Genomic DNA, 26,533 nt, shown 5'->3' with positions numbered 1-26,533 from the left:
TATTTGACCAGCCTCGGTGGCGTCGTGGTTAGGCCATCGGTCTACAGGCTGGTAGGTACTGGGTTCGGATCCCAGTCGAGGCATGGGATTTTTAATCCAGATACCGACTTCAAACTCGCAAGGTTCAGTGGGTAAGTGTAAACCACTTACACCGACCAATGATCCATAACTGGTTCAACAAAGGCCATGGTTTGTGCTATCCTGCTTGTAGGAAGCGAAAATAAAAGATCCCTTGCTGCCTGTCGTAAAAGAGTAGCCTATGTGGCGACAGCGGGTTTCCTCTAAAAAAACAGTGTTAGAATGACCATATGTTTGACGTCCAATAGCCGATGATAAGATAAAAAATCAATGTGCTCTAGTGGCGTCGTTAAATAAAACAAACTTCTTTTTTTTAAATATAATTTATTAGCAGGAGTTGATAAAAGTATCAAATCATAGGCTTGCCGAGGATTTTTATACTTTTATCAACAAGTGCTGATAAAGTATGATATCACAAGACACGAGGGGGTATTCTTTTTATCATCCATTATCATTATTTTTACTTGCGACAGTTGTAAACAAAGTCAGTAATGTGGGTTGAATGCCACTATATTTGGCAGCGATAGACTCGTTTAACTAGCTAAACGACAGTGGCGTGACGTCACTAATGATAGGTTTAGCGCTGAATCTTACCCAGTGACGTAACAAAAGAAACGATATCTCCTAGGTGAATATCGCAGCAGACATCGCAAATTATAGTGCCACCGATATCTCCAACAAAAGCCATTAATGGATGATAAAGATAGATACAGGTATGTTTAGTCTCAAGGAGATTATTAATAGGGTCATAATTATAAAGAGGACTCATTTTAAATATTTAAATATTCCAAAATGTGTGTCCAAACTGCATGATTTTGGAGGCATTTTTGACAATGTTCACACCTATACAAACCACACCCTTGTAGGAGTTGGCGCATATCCAGGGCCGTAGCTAGCGGGGGGGGGGGGGGAGGGGGCAATTGCCCCCCTCCCCCGAAAAAATCCGGAAAGCATTATAGAAAATTAAAGAAAATTCTTTTCTTAACTGTTTAAGGAGTTTTAGACTATTAACTACTCAGTTGCCCCCTCCCCCCCTAAAAAACAAAAAATTCTAGCTACGGCCCTAATATCACGCATATATTTATGGAAAGTTTGCTAATAAAACCTTGCAAACATCCTTATTTGAATAAAGGTTTAGCTATTAAATTTTTCATAAAATCAGTTTGTTTAAAAATTACCCAAATTGATCGCGCCCTACTTTTGTCACAAGGAATACCCGGTGCATGAATACCAAGCCTCATTACAGCTAAACCGTTTGCACTGCTGGTGAAAAACAATTGTCATTTTCAAAACCAACTTACATCTTATTCCAAATAATTAGCCTTCAAACATGGATCTGTACAAAACCAACAAGCGAACTCATTTCGCATTATCATACAGTAATATATGATATATAGAGAGAGTATAACTAGTTAATGACGTCGGATATCTGCTTCTGTCAATAGAAACGGTGCCTGCAGGATAAATATATTTATCATCGCTGGCACTATAATTTGCGATATCTCCTGAGATATTCTCCTACGAGATATCGTTTCTTTTTGTTATGTCACTGTGTATGTTTCAGCGCTATCGTCACACCACTGTCGTTCTGCTAGTTAAAGGGACAGACCTACTTTTTAAAACACTACATGTAGTTTTCATTTTTGAGCTGTTTATGATCACTTAAATCAAACATTACTTATAGTTTGTTGTTTAGATGATCCATTTCGAAGTGTTTCTGGACATCCTTGTGTTTTTAATACCACAACATGTATTTTTCATATTTTTTAAAAACGCACGTGCAGTCGCGTTTTAGTCTATTTTTAAGGGTATTTCAACGTCACAGACTCATGTTTCACTTTGTTGTATCCAAATTTGTTACAGGTTTGTAAATTAACCAAACTTAGTGTCCATTTTTAGGGTTTAAAGTAAGGTCTAGGTAAAACAAAAATATGCCTTAGTGTTTAAAAACTAGAGTCTGTCCCTTTAACGAGTCTACCGCTGCCAAATATAGGGAGTATCCTCTGTGTAGAGAATAACTAGTTAATGACGTCGGATATCTGCTTTATCCTGTGAAGGTAATTTCTCATTCGGTTGAACAGGATAAAGAAGATATCCGACGTCATTAGCTAGTTATAACATTTATCCTACAGACCGTAAAAATTAAGGCAAACGCTATTTTTTCTGTTATTTCAGCCCCATTGTACGATGACCTAGAGGTCAAACGAGCGATTTTGTAATGTAGGCTATGCGTATGACGTCACATGAGTGATGTCAAAAGTCACATCCTTCTAGTAGCAGGATATGACTTTGCTTTATCCGTCATCATATTGTCAATATAACGGTGGTTTCAGGATTATCCAGGGGTGCTTCTGGCGTAGCCCAGAGGGTATCTGTCCAATTACACCTTTTTCCCCCTCATCATCTTTCTTCTGATAACTGTAATGCGCCATATCAGGGGAAATTGCCGTTTAAATAAATCAGGCCCGTACGCAGAGGGAGGTGGGGGTGCATGCGCTTACCAAAGGCCCACTTCTATAAATTTTAGATAACGTTAGGTAAACGTTTGAGGTTATTTTTGTTTTGTTTGGTTTTGGGGGGGGGGTTGGTTTTTGTTTTTGTTTTTTGCCATTGTTGGTCTTATCACGAGGAATTCGCACGCGCACACACACACACACACAACACATACACACACACACACACACACACACACACACACACACACACACACACACACCGTCCACTAGGGCCTGTTTAAAACGTCTGCTAAAACGTTTTAAAATCCTTCATAACTCGGCTTATATATGTATGTAGGCATAATATACCAAATGACGTCATTTTCACGAATACATTTTCGACGTAACACTTTTAACAGTTGACATCGTATTGCGAACCAGTGTCAAAAATTAAAATATATCGTTATCGAACATCTATAACTTTCACCGGCACCATGAGGTTTGCACTATTTTATTGTTCACGTCAAACTAAATATTTATTTCAAAGAATACATAGCCTACCTAAATTTAGATGTCAATATTGTCAATATATGGTTAACCAGAACAGGGGGCCAAATTATTGTAAATTTAGCACGATCTTGTTATGAAAATAATGTACGAGAGAAAGACGGGGTAGATGGAGGGAAGGAATGAGAGAACTAGAAAGAGAGGGTGAAGGGAAAATGTGATATAGGTAGATGGTGTGTATTTGTTTGTGTGTGAGTGCGGCGCGCCGGCGCACGCGCCTGTGGGTGGATGTGGGCGTGTTGATGTGAGAGAGAGAGAGAGAGAGAGAGAGAGAGAGAGAGAGAGAGAGTACAATTTTTAAAAAGTCAAATTTCAGTGTCAGTAAGTAGGCCTACTGTTTTGATTGTAGGGCCTAATATTGGGTTGATACAAGGTGAAGCACTATCGCCCTTTCCGTTTTCTATGTACATAAATGAGCTCTTTACATTGACGATACCGTGTCCAAGAGAGTAGAGAGTCTTCAAAAGATGCTCGGTACTCTGTACATACTATAAATAGAATATAAATGTTTGTAAAGATAAAACAAGAAGAAAGTTATTTGCCAAATGATTTTATTGAGGTACCTGATAGTTTAACCATCTTGCGTTAATATTAAAATTTGATGCTAAATTTACCCCAAAAAATATAGTTTTTATTTTATTTATATATAGTTATAGTTTTATTTATATATACACAAAGAAATTAATTAAGCACCACCTGACTTGTACTGCAACCTAAAATGTGTCTAGAAATAGTTGTCCTTGCTGATGAGGTTTAATCCTGATAATGAGAATTTTTACATATTCTGAATCTACTGGACATGAATGAATTACATATAACAAACACATCCGTCTGATTGCAGCTCCAAAGTTAATTACATTTTCATGTATATTCACAATTTCTGGGTCCCCCTCCCCTAGAATTCATTAAATATTGATACAACGATAGTTTCACTTGCTGTCAATCTGTTTTAAATATCCTCTGTATAAACAGAACATTAATTTCAGTGTTTTAAATCGATGAAATGTTCACAATGATTTGCGAAGTATATATCACATGGTCAAACGTAGGTGATGCTTAATTAATTTCCAGATGTAGCTTATATATATAATGTTTTTGAAAGAATCAACAAAAAACATGTATAAATAATGCAGCCCAAACGGTTTCAATTATGTTTCTGTCCTGGGCACATTGTTCACCTCTATGCGTTTTCTGGCGTTAATGGTTCAAGTTCATGTCCTTTATTGCTTTAAGTTATACACCTTATAAGCCTTATAATGTCAAACATTTGGTAATTTTAACATATAGTCTTAAAGAGGAAACCCACTATATTTTTGCATTTTTAGTAGCAAGGGATCTTTTATATGCACCACCGCACAAACAGGATAGCACATACCACCTCCTTTGATATACCAGTTGTGGTGCACTGGCTGGAAGAAGAAATAGCCCAATGGGCCCATTGACGGGGATCGACATATAAAAGATCCCTTGCTACTAATGAAAAAAAAATAATGTAGCGGGTTTCCTTTGTAAGACTATATGTAAAAATTACCAAATGTTTGACTTTCAAAAGCCGATGATTAAGTAAATTAATGTGCTCTAGTGGTGTCATTAAACAGACCACACTTTTACCTACAGCCGGGCGTTGTTCTAATGAGGTATTTCGCTGTATTTGTAGTATACGGATGAGACCAAGTCACGTCCTTCGAGCGTGGGTAAGTGTTCTGATGCTGTACCATCAAATATGTGTAGTATTTTCCTATTTTTTTTTATATTTGTGTTTTTTTTGTTTTATTTCTTGTTCTCACCATAACCTGTTTAATACTGGCTTCTTAAAATTGTGAGAAGTTTGCGCATCGCTTGTGCAATCAGATTCGCAACCCATGATTTTACGCTGACGCATTAAATTTAAAGCATCAAGTACATGGTCATGACAGGATACGCAAAACACAAATGAGTGACCTGAATTTGTTTCTCCATAACACATGACGCAAATGTTCAATTCTTAGAGGCCTGTATTATAATTACTCCTATTGCTGCTACGGCTTTTATTGTTGCTGTTGCTTCTTCTTCTACTACTACCTCTTCTTCTACTACTGTTGTTTGTACTACTGCTGCTGCTGCTGCTGACGTTGTTATTGTTTCTGGTTATGCTTATGTTGAAGCTTATGCTTTTGATTTCATTTATACTTATTTTCGTGCTTATATCCAGTTAATGTTCAAGCACGCTGTCCTGGGCATACACATCAGCTATCTGGGCTGTCTATCCAGGAAAGTGGGTTAGTGGTTAGTCAGAGAGAAGTCGGTGTAATACCCACTGAGTTGCTAAACTCGTTCAGTGGATCATTGCGTTATATTCCATTCTAACCAGAGTTACAAACCAACAACTTTATTTAGAGTGAGCCACGTGGCCACAAGAAAACGTCATGAATACGACTACTTACTACTAATCGAAAAACAAATAGTATATGTGGCTGAATTGGCTTTCCCTGTCGCAGTTTGCCTGATGTGCGATGGGTTTCTGCATCGATCGCCCTCAACAGACTAGGGAATGTCTCATTCCATCAGTATGCTCCAGTAGTGTCGTTAAACAGAAAAAAAAAAAAATTGACGTGGATATAGGGTTTGCATACCTCAGTGACCAAGATAGTTATAAGCCAGCGGGAGCTTCGGCTTCTATTAGGGATGCCCAAGCTGGATTGGTCGATGGATAGAGCTTAGATTAATATGGATCAAGAACCACGCAACCCTAACACTAAATCTTGAGCGCTGAAGTCGGACGTATTGGGCCAGACGTTGCCTGACCTTTCATAGGACATAGGGACATTAATAAAGTTACTCGGGCCAGAAGGCACACCAATAAATCACAATACCACGCTTCAGTAGCCACCTAGCACTTTTCCTACGTCATAGTGTCTTATATGTAGTCGATGTTAAAATTATTTTAAGGAATATTTATAAATCCATTTAAATGTATATATTAATAATGAAAATTGCGTTCATTCATTTCTACACGGTCTATAATAAATAGTTAATGTGAACAAATTAAATTGACAATGTGTTTATAGTATACCTTTCAAGCACGCTTAGATACCATTTATCTTATAATGAGTGGTTTTTGAGCAAATTTAACATCTTTTTCGACTAAATGTTATTTACAGCCCTTGTGCTTGTAGTTAACTTACGCGTCACAGACAGATGAGTGTCAGGTTAACTATACATCACAGTGTAATCGATTTCGACCGTGCTGGGGTGTTTTTTCATTGGATGTAATGCATTGGTGACCTGGTCATCACCTGGCAGCAGCCAGTCGTATGTCTTGAAATTGTTGACAAACGTGCATATGTTGACAAGTAAGTGTTTTTAAAAATAACGAATGAAGTTGCTTTAGCAGTCCGTCCTGCATATTGGTTAAAGTAGGTTTGTATGAGAGAAGAAACCCGCGACGTGGATTACTATCAGTTAGCAGCATGGAATCTAGCTCACACGTCTTCTTTGACTCAAAAAGACGATGTTAAAAGTTAACGTTTGTTTTGTTTAACGATGCCACTAGAGCCACATTGATTTATTAATCATCGGCTATTGGAAGGAAGGAAATGTTTTATTTAACGACGAACTCAGCACATTTTATTTACGGTTATATGGCGTCAGATATATGGTTAAGGACCACACAGACATTGAGAGAGGAAACCTGCTGTCGCCACTTCATGGACTACTCTTTTCGATTAGCAGCTAGGGATCTTTTGTATGCACCATCCCACAGACAGGTTGCTCTTTTTGATCGGCAGTTACATCAGTTGTGGAGCACTGGTTGGAACGAGAAAAGGCTATTGGATGTCGTTATTTGTACTTATAGTTTTAGAGAGGAAACCCATTACATTTTTCCATTAGTAGCAATGGATCTTTTTATATGCTTATCCCACAGACAGGATAGCACATACCACGGCCTTTGATGACTACGAATTACCATGTTTGACATCCAATAGCCGATGATCAATAAATCAACGTGCTCTAGTGGTGTCGTTAAACAAAACGATTTTTTCTGATGACGATGACCGTACTCACCTTTGTGTCCGCACTATAAACATGACTAGTATATTAATGTATGTGTTATGCGGTCATTTGGAACGTGGGACGGTGAGGGAGATAAAAAAAATCGCACCTGTTAGCAGTAAGAAAACGTATAAGCATGGATTCATTAAGCTACCTTTGTATGTATGTATAGAAAATGTAGTGGGCCGACAGGTACGTCACGTGACTCGCTCGCACAATAGGCGGTCACCAGGGACGCATACGACTTGGGGTAATAGAAGCTAGAAGAATGTAACAGGTACTAGTTAAGTACACGAGGTGTTATAGCCCCGACTCGCATCATGGCAGTGATTCCCACAGCTATCTTGACCAAAACCAAGAATGACCATGCGGGGCCAAACAGGAAGCATAACCAGTTTGTGACCGCCAGACCTGTGAAAGATTCAACTTACTTTACGACGAAACACCCCTGGGAGGTACGAGCAATGTGTGCAGAGGTTTTCGTTCATTTATTCTTATATGTTTTTTATATTTTATATCTATATATTATTATGTATCAACTGAACGTTTTATGCTGTATATTCTGTGGCGAAATAAAATTTTAAAATGTATAGAGGATGGATTCAGAAATGATAGACTACTAAGTTAATTTACCAAACAAATATTCCCGTTGATAATTCAGTTCTCTCTCTCTCTCTCTCTCTCTCTCTCTCTCTCTCTCTCTCTCTCTCTCTCTCTCTCTCTCTCTCTCTCTCTCTCTCTCTCTCTCTGTGTGTCTCGCTTGTGTTTTCTTTTTTTCTTTTTTAAAATTATATCATAGGAATCATTTAAATTACACACACGCGCGTGCACATACACACACACGTGTACACACACACATACACACACACACACACACACACACACATATATATATATATGTATGTATCATTATCTTATAATATATATATGTATTTGTATTTTTACACAGTTCTTTACACTGTGTTTTTATTCAATTGTTGAATTTTTATATTGATGTTGATCATCACTTTAGATTTGCGTTTACCATAGTTTGACACCCAATAGCTGATGTATTTTTCTTGCTGGGGTTTCGTTAATCATTCATTCATTCATGGTTCTAATGTGAGTAGGTAGACAGTTTATAACGACCAGTGTATGATAAGCATAATGTCATTCTTCATTCATTTATTCATGGTTCTAATGTGAGTAGATATAGTTTATAACGATCAGTGTATGATAATCATAATGTCATTCTTCATTCATTCATTCATGGTTCTAATGTGAGTAGGTAGACAGTTTATAACGATCAGTGTATGATAATAATAATGTCATTCTTCATTCATTCATGGTTCTAATGTGAGTAGGTAGACAGTTTATAACGATCAGTGTATGATAATAATAATGTCATTTTTCATTCATTCATTCATGGTTCTAATGTGAGTAGGTAGACAGTTTATAACGATCAGTGTATGATAAAAATAATGTCATTCTTCATTCATTCATTCATGGTTCTAATGTGAGTAGCTAACCAGTTTATAACCATCAGTGTATGATAATAATAATAATGTCATTCTTCATTCATTCATTCATGGTTCTAATGTGAGTAGGTAGACAGTTTATAACGATCAGTGTATGATAATCATAATGTCATTCTTCATTCATTCATGGTTCTAATGTGAGAAGGTAGACAGTTTATAACGATCAGTGTATGATAATAATAATGTCATTCTTCATTCATTCATTCATTCATTCATGGTTCTAATGTGAGTAGGTAGACGGTTTATAACGATCAGTGTATGATAATAATAATAATGTCATTCTTCATTCATTCATGGTTCTAATGTGAGTAGGTAGACAGTTTATAACGATCAGTGTATGATAATAATAATGTCATTCTTCATTCATTCATTCATGGTTCTAATGTGAGTAGGTAGACAGTTTATAACGATCAGTGTATGATAATAATAATGTCATTCTTCATTCATTCATGGTTCTAATGTGAGTAGCTAGACAGTTTATAAAGATCAGTGTATGATAATCATAATGACATTCTTCATTCATTCATGGTTCTAATGTGAGTAGGTAGACGGTTTATAACGATCAGTGTATGATAATAATAATGTCATTCTTCATTCATTCATTCATGGTTCTAATGTGAGTAGGTAGACAGTTTATAACGATCAGTGTATGATAATCATAATGTCATCCTTCATTCATTCATGGTTCTAATGTGAGTAAGTAGACAGTTTATAACGATCAGTGTATAATAATAATAATGTCATCCTTCATTCATTCATGGTTCTAATGTGAGTAAGTAGACAGTTTATAACGATCAGTGTATGATAATCATAATGTCATTCTTCATTCATTCGTGGTTCTAATGTGAGTAGGTAGACGGTTTATAACGATCAGTGTATGATAATAATAATGTCATTCTTCATTCATTTATTCATGGTTCTAATGTGAGTAGGTAGACAGTTTATAACGATCAGTGTATGATAATCATAATGTCATCCTTCATTCATTCATGGTTCTAATGTGAGTAAGTAGACAGTTTATAACGATCAGTGTATGATAATAATAATGTCATTCATGGTTCTAATGTGAGTAGGTAGACAGTTTATACCGATCAGTGTATGATAATAATAATAATGTCATTCTTCATTCACTTGTTTCAGACCCGCAAAGCGCTGAGAGAGGATTATGAACTACCTCTAACGGAGAGAGAGGCGTGGTGGAGGATCGAGCTGAGGGTACGTACCTGGCGAAAAACATATATATACTAGTATATAAATATATAGGGCCGTACCTAGCGGGGTGGGTGGGGGTAAGTTGCAGTCCCAGAAAAATACAGAAAGTGCCCTTTTTTGTCTACCCGGTGAGTACACACACACACACACACACACACAAAGCGTTTCTATTTTTTTATTATTATTTTTTTTATTGTATATTGGGTATCTAAGAATGAGGGGCGGAATGGTAGCCTTGTGGTAAAGAGATCGCTTGATGCGCGATCGATCTAGGGTCGATCCCTGTCGGTGGGACATTAGGCTTTTTCTCGTTTCAGTCAGTGCTCCACAAATAGGTGTAGTCCATGTAGTAACGGCAGCGGGTTTCTTCTCTCATTATCTATGTGGTCCTTAACCATATGTCTAACGCCATATAACTGTAAATAAAAAAAAGTGTTGAGTACTATTAAAATATTGCCCCTATGAAAAAAAAGTTTTAAAAGTTTGTTTTGTTTAACGACACCACTGGAGTACATTGATTAATTAATCATCGGCTATTGGATGTCAAACATTTGATAATTCTGATTCGTAGTTATCAGAGAAAACCCGCTACATTTTTCCTAATACAGCTAGAGATCTTTTATATGCACTTTCCCACAGACAGGAAAGCACATATCACAGCCTTTGACCAGTTGTGGTGCACTGGTTGTAACGAGAAAAAAAATCAGCCGATGTGGTTCGATCCTGAGACGCAAGCACGTTCCCCAATGAATGAGAATAAACTTTATTTAGTTATTTAAATATATTTAATGTTTTATTGTCTGCACGAAAGTCAACGTAAATTCCGCGTACATGTCGTTTCCAGATTTGTTTGTGATTAGTCGGTTAGTTAATCTCCAGCTAAATCTGCCTTTGGCATGCACCACGGTATAATGTTAATACCATACACGTATACACATTATCACTTCGCCAAATGCGTAACGCAGATAATCTTATCGGCTACATGTTTATTCCCTGGTAGTATATAACTCAATACGTCACGGCTGGATGACATGACGAATGAGCTATCTCTGCAGAAATCACTATGTACAGCGAGTGTTGAGTAAATACTAGTAATTAATGTACACAAACTGGCATGGCGGCGATATTTTAACGGTCTGAACTCAAGTGACGTTATGTATCCCTAACAATTAAAGTGACAGACCCTAGTTTTTAAGCACTAAGGAATATTATTTACTATTAGAGTATGATAACTGAAATAAAATATTAGTTATATTAATTTTTATTGTTTAGGTTATCCATCTCCGTACAACCACGGTGTTTCTGGTCATCCTGGTGTTTCTCATAGCACAAAGTGCATTTTTAATATTTAAAAAAGCGCGCACGTGTACGTCTGATATGTAACGGTTATGGAGTCGAATTCTAGTCTATTTTTTAAGGATATTTCCTTATATCAATGTCACAGACTCTTGTTTCATTCTGTTGTAACTTTGTCTAAATGTGTTACATGTTTGTAGATTAACTAAACTTAGCGTCCATTTTTAGGGGTTGAAACTAGGTCTGCGACTTTAATGTCATTACAATCATGAAAGGCATAGCGTGGTCTGGACTAGGGGTGGGGGGGGGGGGGGGGAGGGGGAGTTGACTATGAACTTAACGGACCCTTTTGTTTATATTTTCCTTGGACATGAATAGCCTAATAATATTGCATTGTCAAAAAAATGTTTTAGCCTCATCGGGGAGGGGGATTTTGTCCGAACCCCCCCCCCCCCCCCCCCCCACCAATTTACGTCCCTGATCTTACACGTAACATACTCAAACCGACTTACTGAGCACGGCATTTGTTAACCTATACGCGCTAATAACAGCGTGTACTGTACTTGACAATCTAGCTGATTTGGATTATTAATGCGTACGACTGATTAGCTAGGTCAATGGGGGTTTTTCAACTGAAAACGTACTCCGTCGCCGAGCATACTATATACAGGCGGTTTACTGCCACTTTCAGCCTTTAAGTTTCTATCAAGAATGAAAATTAACAGGACAGACATTTATTTCCACTGTCAATGTGTTCTAGTGGTGTCGTTAAACAAAAACGCATTTGGTATTTTTGAAATATAGTCTTAGATAAGAAACCCACTACATTTTCCCATTAGTAGCAAGGGACCTTTTATATGCACCATCCCACATACAGGATGGCACTTACTACGGCCTTTGATATACCAGTCGTGGTGAACTGGTTAGAATGAGAAAGGAGAAAATGTCTCCCTTATTTTCTATTTCAATTTCAATACTTACGACAATAAACACTGTTATCAAAGTTTCCACTAGTTAATAAACAACCCTAAAAAGGGAGATAAGATCGGAAACCCTAAAAATTATATAATATGTTGTACAATTGTAAACAAAAAAACTTTACTCGCCTCACCTAATGGTGATTGAGGAGCTTGTTAGATTTTAGCACCATGAAAATCTCCATGTGGGAGGGGAATAGGAAAACCACGTGAAGGAGTTGACCACAAATTCTTGGCCACAAATTCCGGTATTGGGAATAGGAGAACTGTGTCCTATTTCCATCTAATGGTTTTGAAATCTAAGGCATGAAGTTCACTTCTACGCTTGGCTGTTGCCAAAGCAAGAAGGAAAGCCGTCTTATACAACCAGTTGGTCAAGGTGCATTTCTGAGCCTGTTTAAAGGGAGCACCTTTGAAGGCCTCTAGAATAATAAAAACATCTCATACGGGGATGCGTGGAACGGAATCAGAACCATGTAACTTTAAGGAAGATACTAGTTCTCTTAGTATAGGATCATTGGACAAGTTGGGGCCGCCGCTCTGTCTAATAGTCGTGCATATTGCTGATCCATAAGACTTTTTCGTCCCGTGACAAGTTAATCTCCTCTTGGCGGTAGAGAAGAAAATTGGCCAACTGACAGACTAGTGAATTACTGGAATCCACTTGCCTGCTTTTTGCCCAATACACCCACTTACCCCAGTGCGATTCATATATCTTTTCAGTTGAAAATCGCCTTCTAGATAATCTAGTGGCAGTCCTTTCAGAAAAACCTCTCTGTGTGAGAGATTGTTTGACAATCTCCATGTGTGAAGCTTGAAGACTTCTGGTTTCTGATGGGCCAGTTTCGACCCTGGCTGAGTTAACAGGTTTCTTCTCAAGGGCAACCTGACTAGTATTTTCACTATCAGTGAAAGCAGTAGTGGAAATCAAGATTGGGCTGGCCAAGCTGGAACCAGGAGTGTTAGCACCACCAGCTCCATCTGTACCTTCCTCAGAACCCTCGCCAACAGCGCTGGTGGGGGAAAAAAAGCATAGGCCTCTAGACTCGTCAAATCTAACGTGAGAGGATCTGGCATCGGATAAATAAACAGGGGTATTAGCGAGTAGTGAACAAATCCACATCAGGTTTTCCCCATCTGTGAAAAATCATGTCCACTGTTCCCTGATGTACCGTCCCGTCCATTCTGGCCTATCCTGTCTCAGCGGCTTAGAGAGTCTGCTAGAACGTTCTGTTCACCCCTTATGTGCAAGGTTCTTCTTCCCGGACCTTCTGCAGTATCTTTATCACCTGCAGAGTTCCCGAGAATGAAATCCCTCTTTGTTTAGGTAAACCACCACAGTTGAATTGTCTGTGCGAAGAAGGGTAACCTGATTGTGTATGTGGTCCTTGAAGGCAAGTACTGCCCGAAATACTGCTTCCATTTCCTGACAAATCGGCCAGTTAATTCTGGCTCCCACTTCCTGACTGCTTGAAGAGTATTCAAATGTGTTCCCCAGCCCTTCATGCATGCATCCGTGTAAAGGGTCTGCGTGGGCTGAGGTTGGTGAAGAGGGTTCGACTGAGATAAGAACTCCTCTTCCTGCCATTGCTGAAGAGTTAGTAGAAACAAATTGTTCAGTGGGATGAGAGTATCCAATTGGCGAAAATCCCATTTTTTAGCGAGCTGAAGCTGTAGTTCTCGTTTGGCAGCTCTCGCTCCTGGCAGTAACTGGGAGAATGACTCCATATCTCCCAGTAACTGGTGGAATTGTCTGGGAATGGTTGCTGGAAGGGATGTTAGTGTCTTCAACAACTGTCTGAGGGACGAACCCGACCCTCTATCAGATCGAAAGATACCCCCCAGGAAGACACCCCCACCCTCCCCCCCCCCACCCCCCAAGGAAGGTGAACCTCTGTGTTGGCGTCATTTCGGATTTCCGTACATTGATAAGACAGCCGAGTGAGCGCAGAAAGGAGGTAATCAACTCCACCTGGCAAATACATCTCTCGGGGTCCCTGCCGAACAAAGGAAGTTGTCTAGGTATGCATGAAACCTGTGTCCTGCCTTGTGAACGTAGGACGACACTGTCTTCATGATTCCCGTGAAGCAATAAGGAGCCGCTGCCAGTTCGAAGGGTAGAGCACGGAACTCGTAGACTCTTCCTTCACAAGCGAATTGGAGATATTTCTATGCTTGTGGGTGTATGGGAACATGAAGGTAAGCATACAATAAATCTGGGGCGGGACGTAACCTAGTGGTAAAGCGCTTGCTTGATGCGCGGTCGGTCTGGGATCGATTGGGCTATCTCTCGTTCCAGCCAGTGCTCCACGACTGGTATATCAAAGGCCGTGGTCTGTACCACCCTGTCTGTGGGATGGTGCATATAAAAGATCCCTTGCTTCTATTCAAAAAGAGTAGCCCATGAAGTGGCGACAGCGGGTTTCCTCTCTCAATATCTGTGTGGTCCTTAACCATATGTCTGATGCCATATAACCGTAAATAAAATGTGTTGAGTGTGTCATTAAATAAAACATTTCTTTCTTTCTTTTTTCAATAAATCTATCAGTTGCCCATTCCCCGATTTTTGGTGCTTATCTTATAGTCTCCACAGACTCCATCTTGAATTTGTGCACTACTGTGAACTGATTCAGATGGTGTAGGTCTATGACCATGTGTCGAGCTCCTGGCCGTTTTGAAACCAGAAAAAGCTGAGAGTAGAATCCTGGGCCTGGTTGCTCCCCTGGGCAAGTCAGAGCTCCTTTTTGGAGGTAATCTTGGATTACGTCCTGTAGAGCTGTTCAGCGAACTAAGTCTTGGTAATACCTTTCAAAAGCTGGGTGGGAGAGCAGAGGATTACTGAAATAACCCAAGGGTCCTCGCTAGATGCACGTCAACGACCTTTAAAAAGCTTTAAGAGTTCCCCATCTATGGACAGAACAGCCTGAAGGTTGTCAAAGAAACCCTGGGAATGACAGGCTGTTTAGGAATACTTCTAGTACAGTAGAAGTTCCCATCTGACCGACCCAGGGAAAGCCCTCACTGGGTCGAAGGTGGCCCGTCCAGCTTTTTGAAACCGGGAGCACTCTTCTTACCCTGCTGTAGATGGCGCTAGCTACCATTCCCTTTCGAACCTTTAGTTTGGGAGCACCTAAGTCGTCGCCTAGCACCTTTCGTCTCCCAGCAATTTAATTGAGGCCCTGTGGGGGCCTTAGATTAAGTTGCTGGAGAAACTAGACGGATGGTAGCTGGAGATTTTCGTTTAGCAGCAGTAGCCACTGTAAAGTTCTCTTTGGACTCTGTAGACCACTTGGTCATCAGCTCATTTAAAGAAGAGCAAAGCAGGGACTCCGACTATGGAATCAGTTCGAAGTTCTTGCTGGTGGTGCCACGAGAGCGACATCTGTCTAATAACAGCATCCCGTCTTGTCAGCAAGATATTAGCCATAAGCCTCTGTTACAGCTCAAGGGAAGCTAAACTTGCAGCGGTACCCGCATGTGCCCAGAGGAGGGAATAGGCCTCCTCTGGTAATTCTTCCAGGGATTCTGCTCTGTGAACAGCTGTAAACCACCCAGCAGCATGAGACTGCATGGATATGATCCTTCGTATCATGCCTTCCTATTCAGTGGCCTGGACCCACGAAAGAGTAAGTAAGGGGTCTGTTCAAAAACCCTGGCCGGTCTTGGTGGAGAGAGTAGAGGTATCACTGCTGCCTCACCCACACTAGGTGTTAGGGAATGGCTCCTGTATTCAGCTGCAGGAGCGACTAGTCTCCCATAGTCTTACCCTGAACCATCAAGTTTGGTGTCGATGGAGGTAGGGGACCCTGAAGATGCTGACCAAAATCAGACTTCGGTACACCTCTGATGGCAAGATTTATACAACGGTGGTGATACCTCGTATCCGAGATCCAAGGAAGAGCCACAGGAGGCTCTTCTTGATCACTGATCCTGTCCCACTGGCAGAAGCTGCAGGACGAGATGGAGGGTCCATGGGGAAAAGATTCCCATCACTCGATTCCTGTTTAAACAGGAAATACTTGGCAGTAGCAACTGCTTCCTTGTACCCGTCTGCAAACACCATAGACTCCATGTCCTCTCCCACATCCATTAGTGGACGACCTTTGTCCCCGGCGATCTGATATATGGGACTCTGATCATGATTGCACAGATACTAGATGTGTGAACAATTTCCGAACCAAGGAGTGGAGGTTGGTGAAGGACTAAACCCCTCAGTGTCTGCTGAGCTTGGAACCCTTAGATAGGGTGTTGCTGTCGTCTCCTGTCTAGGAGGTGGCAATGTACCTGAAGGCAAAGGTTGCCATGGGTAACCAGAGGGCGCAAAAAAGGTTGGGTTACCAACCCATGCCCCCCGAAGGGTAGGGGTGATGTTGGACTGTTCACGTCACTGGTTGAGGGCCCGCACTGTTAGACCAGGCTACAGGCTGGTTTAATCCCGCCATACTGGTCCACTGTGGCCCCGCCAGTTCCAAACTTGAACTGGCTCGATCACTGTGTTGCCCTGGGGTCAGGTTGGTACCTGTCCCCCCCTGGCTGCTTACTTGAACAGCCCACACTACCGGCCGGGTTAGGGGGATGGTGTGCTGGGAAAACCCCGCACAACCACCAGAGTTAGGGGTGGCGTGCCGAGAAAATTTCAAGTTATCGGGACCAGGCATGAGCATTCCTGCACAGCCAGCCTGGTTAGGACTGGCGTGCTGAGACACTTCCATACTGCTAGGGGAGGGCCAAGAGGTCCTGGTTGTTCTCCAGGCCTGTCTTGTGTAGCACAAGAGAGTCCTTGCTGGGACTGTAACTTGGGCCTGGGCAGGCTTCTTGGCTCTGCCAGGACCCAGTGAAGGAGAGCCCATCGAAAAAGTCAAAACGTCGGGATCTCCCTCCAAGAGTTGACTAGTTATTCCAAAATCACCGAATGCCGGCATTGGTACTTGTGGGGGAGTGGAGACAGGCGTGTCTCTCTTCCCCGAAAGCGATTTACGCGAACGCGCCGCCCGCTTGGCCCTAGCCCGAGTACTCTGACTGTAAGAGAGCTAGACGGACATTTGGACATAAACACGCTCTCATTACAGTCAGAGATCAGCCTATGTCTTTTTTTGGCAATTCCTGACTACCAAACGGTAGGCAACGAATCCCGCTCTAATACCACAACAATCCTATGTTTGACGTCAAATACCTTTACATCAATCATTTTCGAGTTAAGTGATACAAAAAAATCCACATATTAATCACTAATACACATACTACAGAAAGAAACCCGACAGCACCCACATTCAGCTACGCTTCGTGACACTCCGTCGCAACAATTACAAAGCTCGGCGATCTATTTCGAGACTGGGCGATTCCGCCTTGTGCAGCAGTTACAGGGGTCGTCTCATAAGAGGAGGCAGTACGTAGCACATACTTTTGCCGTATCCTGTCGATAACACCCCAAATGTATCCTTCAAATTCAAAATGGAATCAATAATTTGTAATTGTTTTGGTTTAATGACGTAATGAAATCCAAATTCATCCAAAACGGCATTAGCCAACTCTTCCATGTTGTAACTTCGCTTGATATGAGACGGCCCCTGTAACTGGCCTCAGACCACAATTAATTTCGCTATATGTTTCTATATAGCCTTAGTGGCTATAACATTTTTATTAATATCAGCAGGCCCGTGAAGTTTTGTATGTACCTTTGCCTGCATGGGGGACACATACCCTGAAAAGGACAACCCCTGTTGTCCAGCTCTTTCTCCCAGCATATTGGTTTAAACAGACACACCCTCTAAACCAGGCCGGAGTACACCCATTTTACACAAAAAGCACTACTTTTGCATGGGCCGGAATTACCACAAACAAGTCTTCAATGTCAACAAGTTACACATGTTTACAAACTACATGCTATCCCCTGTCACTTCAGTCAAACAGTTGCCACTTCATAGCTGTCTGCCATGAAATAATCACAGTCAAACAGCAGACTACTTGCGCGGTGAAACTTCCGGATTTTGGACAACCAAATGGGAAGATAACTGTAATCTGAGGCCAACTGCCGCACAAGGCGGAATCGCCCAGTGCGCGATCACGTGGTCTACGTCTCGAAATAGATCGCCGAGCTTTGCAATTGTTGCGACGGAATGTCACGAAGCGTAGCTAAATGTGGGTGCTGTCGGGTTTCTTTCTGTAGTAAGTGTATTAGTGATTAATATGTGGATTTTTTTTGTATCACTTAACTCGAAAATGATTGATGTAAAGGTATTTGACGTCAAACATAGGATTGTTGTGGTATTAGAGCGGGAATCGTTGCCTACCGTTTGGTAGTCAGGAATTGCCAAACAAAGACATAGGCTGGTCTCTGACTGTAATGAGAGCGTGTTTATGTCCAAATGTCCGTCTAGCTCTCTTACAGTCAGAGTACTCGGGCTAGCTTGGCCCGTGCCTTTTTGTAAGCGAGAATCGAACGCGTCCCACTTCGCCGCGGTCTACTGACATGTTAAACAACGTATGATCGTCTTCCTTGGCCAGCTTGGCATTGCAAGTCCTGCCTACCCCAGGACACGAGGCCGGTGTAATCGGAAAGGCTATTTTAAAAATAAAAAGGGTCCGGTCACGGAAAACCAACGAAAATAAAATCGTGGCGTTAATTACGGTACCCATTAGTGTATCGCGAGGGTTGTCAAAAGACAATAAAAAACGATATGGAATTAGCAAAAAAATCAAGAAAGTTCAATGAATAAAGTAAACGACATCTTCTCAATGGCGAGCCAAGAGTAAAAGAGGCTGATGGATACGCACGCGCAGTCGTTTGTGACGTAATCGGAACAACGACGCGGATCGGTATCATCTATGCCGCGGAAAGGTTTCACCGTTTTGCCTTTAGTCTCAGTAAGTTGTTATATTTGGCTATAAGGATGGGCTATCTAACGTCTAACCCAGTGTTTATTGTCGTAAGTATTGAAATAGAATTAGCCCAATGGACTCTAAAAGAGGGTAGAGACAAACGGCAAATTTTAAAAACTGGAGAACCATTTTTTTTCAAATTTTAATGTATATTATAACGTTGCGCCTAGGATTATTGCAAAAATAATGAAAAAGGCCGTACCAAATATATATAATCGATGAATCACAGACAGGTTTTTTTTTTAAAGATTGGGGAAAATACAAAAAAGTTTACGATATTATGAGTTACTGTAAAACAAATGATATCCCGAGTCTGTGACTGACAATCGATTTTGAAAAAAGCCTTTGATACAGTAGAATGGGCGTTTATTGACAAATCACTTCAAGCTTTTAATTTTGGAAATTCTTTTCGTAAATCGATAAACCTTTTCTTCGTGATATATGTAGTGCAAGTATAAATTTTGGCTATTTTTCTGCATTCTTCAAATGCGGACGGGAATGTAGACAGGGTGACCCTATTTCTCCTTATTTGTTCCTTATATTGGTCGAAATATTGTCTCTTGCGGTATAAGGAAATGAACGTAATTAATGGCATATGCATAAATAATCAGATATACACCATATTTTAATACGCAGACGATCCAAACATTATTTTAGATGGATCATAAAGAACGTTATTAGAGCTATTAAAACGCTTGAAAATGTTGCCCAATTTTCTGGATTGAAGTTTAATACAGATAAGAGTGTAGCTATTTGGTTTGGCTCAAAGATTGGTTAAAAAAAAAAAAAATGTCCTCACATACCAATGCATTGGTCAAAAGAGCCGTTTAAAATTCTCGGAATAATATTTTCCACAGATGTTCTCGCTCAATTTTGAAAAAAAATAATAATATCAAAAACAAGAAGGATCAATACTATTTTGTTGATCTGACAGGTCTTTAACAATTAATGGAAAAATTACTATAGCCTACATGTAATTAAATCTCAAATTATTCCTCTCTTTACACACTTATTCGTTGCTCTTCCTGATCCAGATAAAACGTTTTTCAAAAAATTAAATACACTGTTTTATAAATTTATCTGGAACAGTAAGAGGGACAGAATTAAGCGAATAATGCTAATCAATTATTACAAAAATGGTGGTCTCAAAATGATAGATTCGGTATCTTTTTGTAAATATATGAAAGTTACGTGGACTATGAATTTCAGATGGATTGTGGCAAAAACTAATAGAAATATTATTGTGAGAATTCGGAGCTCAAAATGTATTTTGTAAGACGTTTTGCAGCACTTACGTCAAAACATACGAAAATGATAGGGTCAGACTGTCAACTGTCACGACGAAATTGGCCAATTCGACGGGTGCGCTCAGATTAACAACTAATGGAGTATACGACGAGAATCGAGTTGTAAGAGCGCTCACACTAGTTAGCAAACGGACAGTCGTGAGAGCAGACAGTTGGCTAACTTTGTGATGGCAGTTGGTAGTCTGATCCTAGCACAAGTGAGAATAACACTTTTTATTCGTTACTGGGAATACAGAGTACACTGTATACAGTAAAGTAGATTTAAACTATGTAGCTCATAGTTCATAATAATTTTGTTCTAAATGTTAACCTTTTAGTGTTATTACCCTCATCGGTCGGTGACAAATGTTGTTTCAGGAAACTCCCAAGCCTGGCGCTTACGCGATCAAGACGTTCCTAAACGAGCTGTCTGAGCGACCCAACACCTACCGGTTCAAGTCTGACGGGAGGAAGCTGAACACCGACATCGTGCAAACGGGAGCCACTCTCTTACCGGGCGCATACAGCTACACCGACTTCATCCACGAGTCAGTACTAATTATACATACAGCCCCCACCCCACCCACCCCTCCCTCCATTTCTCGGTTGGTCTGGGATCGATCCCTGTCGGTGGGCCCATTGGGGTATGTACTACCCTGTCTGTGGTATGGTGCATATAAAAGATCCCTTGCTGCCAATCGGAAAGAGTAGCCCATGAAGTGGCGACAGCGGGTTTCCTCTCTCAATATCTGTGTGGTCCTTAACCATATATCTGACGCCATATAACCGTAAATAAAATGTGTTGAGTGCGTCGTTAAATAAAACATTTATTTTTCATGGCGATTTACTCATTTTTCACACAGAGTTATGGCCCTTGAACTTGGGAGATACGAAAAAAAATTGGGCTCGGTAGGGAACATGTATTGCTTTATTAGTACTGTCAGAATGTTGTTGTCTTTTTTTAACAGAACAGAGAAGCGACCTGCGACATACAATTTTCGATCAGTGTCAAGAGACGATGCAGATATTCTGTACTATGGCAAACCAGACAAGGTAGAATTATGTGTGTGCGTGTGTGTGTGTTCGCGCGTGCATTTGTGTGCGTGTGTGTTGTGTGTCTGCACGTGTGTGTGTGTGTGAGAGAGAGATACACACTGTATGTATGTGTTCGTGCATATGTGTGTGTGTGTGTTCGTGCGTGCATGTGCGTGTTTGTATGTGTGTGCGCGCCCATGCGTGCGTGCATGTGTGTGTAATGATATTACATAGTCAACGCGTTCTATTTGCAGCAATGCCACACGATTTCTATTTTATCGCATTCAATCAGGGCCATATTTATAAGACGTTTTAAATCGGTTACCATATTAAAAAGACTTCGTTAGGTCCAGATTTGATTAGTCTTCTTTTCATTCCAGTGCGGCGTTGTATGTCTCGGTGTCTTACTCGCTATGAAAACTGAATACGCAACAGACAAATTTTGTTGACACATGTACCTGAAATCATATTTGGTGGAATATTATATTAAATTTTCACTAACTTTTTAATGACCGGTCTGAACATTTTTTAAATAAATGCCATAAGCGTACGAGACGGGGGAGGGGGTTGAAGTCTGGAGCTAATCCTCAAATTCGAGCAAAAAAGATAGTTTTGGGCCTTTTTAACCATGTATTGCCATCATTTTACCCGCAAAATTAGTTGTAATCCTTGTAAAAGTGTGTTTGCAACCCTATAGGCCTGCAGCTGCTTGGCAGTAACTCTATAATAATATTATTTAAAAATGGGTATTTTTGTCTGCTCCCCTACAAAAATTGGAGACCGTACGTCTATGCTAACTGTCAAATTTGGTCATGTGTTGTTACCTGTGGAGGGGTGTGTATTGTTGTTAATTTAATAATTTTCTTACATTTCTTGTTATGTTTACTAATACTATATTTTCAGACACTTAATATATCACCTGCTGCCTACGACACTGAACGCTATGAATCAATTGCAGTGACCGATCCTTCTTCTAAGTTAGTGCGGGTTTTTTTTTTAAATTATAGCCTACTTTAGTGTATCTCTTTTTATATGTTGTTTGCTTGTGTGTATGTGTGTGTGTGTGGGGGGGGGGGAGGGTCTCTGTCAGGCTGGCTGGGTGTGTCTGTATGCGTGTTGGGTTTTGTTGGAGGCTTTTTATGGGGATGTTTGTGGGGTATATATATTATTTTTTTACCCCCCCCCCCCTTCTTAATAACACTGACATTGAGGTTATATATACGTTCACCGTTGAAGTTCTATAGGCTATTAACCCTAACCATTAAAAGTGCCATTTTAATTGTGCCATTCTTCGATTTAGGTCATATACAAATGCACTGTTAGCCCATGGATACGCTCGTATAACTTTCGAATTTCACTTCTTGTGTTTATATTTCACCCATTGTTTCTTGTTTTACTATTTTTGCTTTATTTCATAACACTTTCTCTACAATTTACGTACTTCTTAATAATCTATTTCTTCTCTTACCTTACATGATTCAGTGCGTAAGGATGACGCTGTGTATTGTTTTATATTACAGACATTACATGTTCAAGTCCCAGTCGAAGCGCTTTCCTACCATATACTATAAGCCAGTAAGTACATCCTACATAAAAATCTTTGTATAAATCATATAGAAAGTCTCTATGTTTTGGATGCATCTTTCAGCAATCACAGGAAGAAGGAAGAAATGTTTTATTTAATGACGCATTCAACTAATTTGTATTTACTGTCATATGATGTCGGACATATGACAAGGTCCACACAAATGAGAATACACCTGTTGCTACCACTTCATGGGCTACTCATTTCGACTAACAGCAAAGGATATTTTATATGCACCATCCCACAAATAGGATAGTACATACCGCAGCCTTTGTTACCCCAGCTGTGGACCATTGGCTAAAGGACAAATAGCCCACTGGGCCAACATGGTAATCAACCCTAGACCAATCACACATCAAGTGAGCACATTTACCATTGGGGTGTGTCCTGTCCTGCCAGTAGTAGACCGGGGTGGGGTGTGTAGCTCAGTAGTTGTAGTATCCGGCTGTGTCTCCTGTTGCGGACAGTACTTCACAACTGGTATAGCAAGAGCCATGCTATGCGCTCTTCTGATTATAGGTAAACTGCATTTATAGTCTGTCCCATCATTCTATAAAAAAAAAAAATTGCTATTAATTTCAGTTTTGTTTGACGTAACAATAAAAGTAAAAGTGTTTTGTAAATAACAAAAACAATACTATTTTTATGTGCAATTTACAAATCAATCGGCTTAGAAATAAATAACTTGTAGTAAATTTCATAGTATGAAAAAAGGCGTTCCCTGTGGGACAGACTATAGAAGATCCTTTGTATTTGATATATCAGAGCACTTTATAAAACCTACATATTGGCATGTTCCTCTCGTTTCCTCGTACAAATTATTTTATGTTATGAATATTAGGGTTAGGTTAGCTTTAGGGTTAGTTTTCATTCAAGAATACCAACAAAACGATCATATTTAGTAATTCAGTATCACCGCACAAATTCAATACCCCAAGGGTGATGGCGAAACTCTTTTGTTAGCTTTTGCATCATTTATGAACCGATATATTAATCAATGCAGTGAATTATTTGGGGTTTTTTTTAAAGACCTATCTTCTCACCAACTTGCATCTGAGGTCTATCACTATATCATTACATCTATGGACATGATGCATTATGAGTGTTTAAGTGATGTTGATGTACTTGCAGAAGGAGGGACCAGGACCCGGCATGTATGAGCCGGTCATCAGCAGCTCAGCGCCCTGCATCTCCTCCAGCTTCTGCTCCCGGACACCGCGCTTTCTACCATCACACACGGTACGGTAGTTACTCTCCAACACCATAGAGTGGTTTACTCTCTCACACGGTACGGTAGTTACTCTCCAACACCATAGAGTGGTTTACTCTCTCACACGGTACGGTAGTTACTCGCCAACACCATAGAGTGGTTTACTCTCTCACACGGTACGGTAGTTACTCTCCAACACCATAGAGTGGTTTACTCTCTCACACGGTACGGTAGTTACTCTCCAACACCATAGAGTGGTTTACTCTCTCACACGGTACGGTAGTTACTCTCCAACACCATAGAGTGGTTTACTATCTCACACGGTACGGTAGTTACTCGCCAACACCATAGAGTGGTTTACTCTCTCACACGGTACGGTAGTTACTCGCCAACACCATAGAGTGGTTTACTCTCTCACACGGTACGGTAGTTACTCTCCAACACCATAGAGTGGTTTACTCTCTCACACGGTACGGTAGTTACTCTCCAACGCCATAGAGTGGTTTACTCTCTCACACGGTACGGTAGTTACTCTCCAACGCCATAGAGTGGTTTACTCTCTCACACAGTATGACAGTTTACTCTTCAACACAGTATGCTAGTTTACTCTCTCACACAGTACAGTGGTTTACTCTCTCACACAGTATGGTAGTTACTCTCCAACACAGTACATTGGTTTACTCTCTCACACAGTACGGTAGTTACTCTCCAACACAGTACAGTGGTTTACTCTCTCACACAGTACGACAGTTTACTAACATGGTACAGTGGTTTACTCTCTCACACGGTATGGTAGTTACTCTCCAACACAGTACAGTGGTTTACTCTCTCATACAGTACGGTAGTTACTCTCCAACACAGTACAGTGGTTTACTCTCCAACACAGTACAGTGGTTTACTCTCTCACACAGCACGGTAGTTACTCTCCAACACAGTACAGTGGTTTACTCTCTCACAGAGTACGGTAGTTACTCTTCAACACCATAGAGTGGTTTACTCTCTCACACAGTACGACAGTTTACTCTTCAACACAGTATGCTAGTTTACTAACATGGTACAGTGGTTTACTCTCTCACACCGTACGGTAGTTACTCTCCAACACAGTACAGTGGTTTACTCTCTAACACAGTACAGTGGTTTACTCTCCAACACGGTACAGTGGTTTACTCCCTAACACAGTACAGTGGTTTACTCTCTAACATGGTACAGTGGTTTACCCTCTAACACGGTACAGTGGTTTACTCTCTAACACGGTACAGTGGTTTACTCTCCAACACGGTACAGTGGTTTACTCTCAAACACGGTACAGTGGTTTACTCTTCAACAGGGTACAGTGGTTTACTCTCCAACACGGTACAGTGGTTTACTCTCCAACACGGTACAGTGGTTTACTCTCCAACATGGTACAGTGGTTTACTCTCCAACACAGTACAGTGGTTTACTCTCTCACACGGTAGTGGTTTACTCTCTAACACAGTACGGTAGTTACTCTCCAACACAGTACAGTGGTTTACTCTCTCACACAGTACGGTAGTTACTCTCCAACACCATAGAGTGGTTTACTCTCTCACACAGTACAGTCCAACACCATAGAGTGGTTTACTCTCTCACACAGTACAACAGTTTACTCTTCAACACAGTATGCTAGTTATTTAACATGGTACAGTGGTTTACTCTCTCACACCGTACGGTAGTTACTCTCCAACACAGTACAGTGGTTTACTCTCTCATACAGTACGGTAGTTACTCTCCAACACAGTACAGTGGTTACTCTCCAACACAGCACAGTGGTTTACTCTCTCACACAGTACGGTAGTTACTCTCCAACACAGTACAGTGGTTTACTCTCTCACACAGTACGGTAGTTACTCTTCAACACAGTACAGTGGTTTACTCTCTAACACAGTACAGTGGTTTACTCTCCAACACGGTACAGTGGTTTACTCTCTAACACAGTACAGTGGTTTACTCTCTAACACAGTACAGTAGTTTACTCTCTAACACGGTACAGTGGTTTACTCTCTAACACGGTACAGTGGTTTACTCTCTAACACGGTACAGTGGTTTACTCTCTAACACAGTACGACAGTTTACTCTTCAACACAGTATGCTAGTTTACTAACATGGTACAGTGGTTTACACTCTCACACAGTACGGTAGTTACTCTCTAACACAGTACAGTGGTTTACTCTCTCACACAGTACGGTAGTTACTCTCCAACACCATAGAGTGGTTTACTCTCTCACACAGTACAACAGTTTACTCTTCAACACAGTATGCTAGTTATTTAACATGGTACAGTGGTTTACTCTCTCACACCGTACGGTAGTTACTCTCCAACACAGTACAGTGGTTTACTCTCTCATACAGTACGGTAGTTACTCTCCAACACAGTACAGTGGTTACTCTCCAACACAGCACAGT

General features: G+C 40.5%; 1 protein-coding gene across 4 annotated transcripts in view; it reads left to right on the top strand.

The window, feature by feature from the left end:
* Window positions 1-690: 690 nt before the first annotated feature.
* LOC121371599 (protein STPG4-like) overlaps window positions 691-26,533 on the top strand; it is a 29,732-nt gene continuing 3,889 nt past the window's right edge. Inside the window, exons 1-8 of one of the 4 annotated variants that reach the window (XM_041497610.1) lie at window positions 691-791; window positions 4,738-4,774; window positions 9,770-9,844; window positions 20,658-20,827; window positions 21,248-21,332; window positions 22,218-22,291; window positions 22,835-22,889; window positions 24,031-24,138. In XM_041497610.1, the coding sequence (XP_041353544.1) occupies window positions 769-791; window positions 4,738-4,774; window positions 9,770-9,844; window positions 20,658-20,827; window positions 21,248-21,332; window positions 22,218-22,291; window positions 22,835-22,889; window positions 24,031-24,138 (627 nt within the window). In that variant the 5' untranslated portion in view covers window positions 691-768. Of the gene's footprint in view, window positions 792-2,898; window positions 3,013-4,737; window positions 4,775-7,414; window positions 7,568-9,769; window positions 9,845-18,868; window positions 18,979-20,657; window positions 20,828-21,247; window positions 21,333-22,217; window positions 22,292-22,834; window positions 22,890-24,030; window positions 24,139-26,533 lie in introns of those variants that run through there. The other 3 variants (XM_041497611.1, XM_041497609.1, XM_041497612.1) reach the window with 3 other exon arrangements.

Source organism: Gigantopelta aegis, chromosome 4 (assembly GCF_016097555.1).
Source record: "Gigantopelta aegis isolate Gae_Host chromosome 4, Gae_host_genome, whole genome shotgun sequence".
NCBI lineage: Eukaryota > Metazoa > Mollusca > Gastropoda > Neomphalida > Peltospiridae > Gigantopelta > Gigantopelta aegis.
This window is presented reverse-complemented; position numbering and strand designations above follow the sequence as displayed.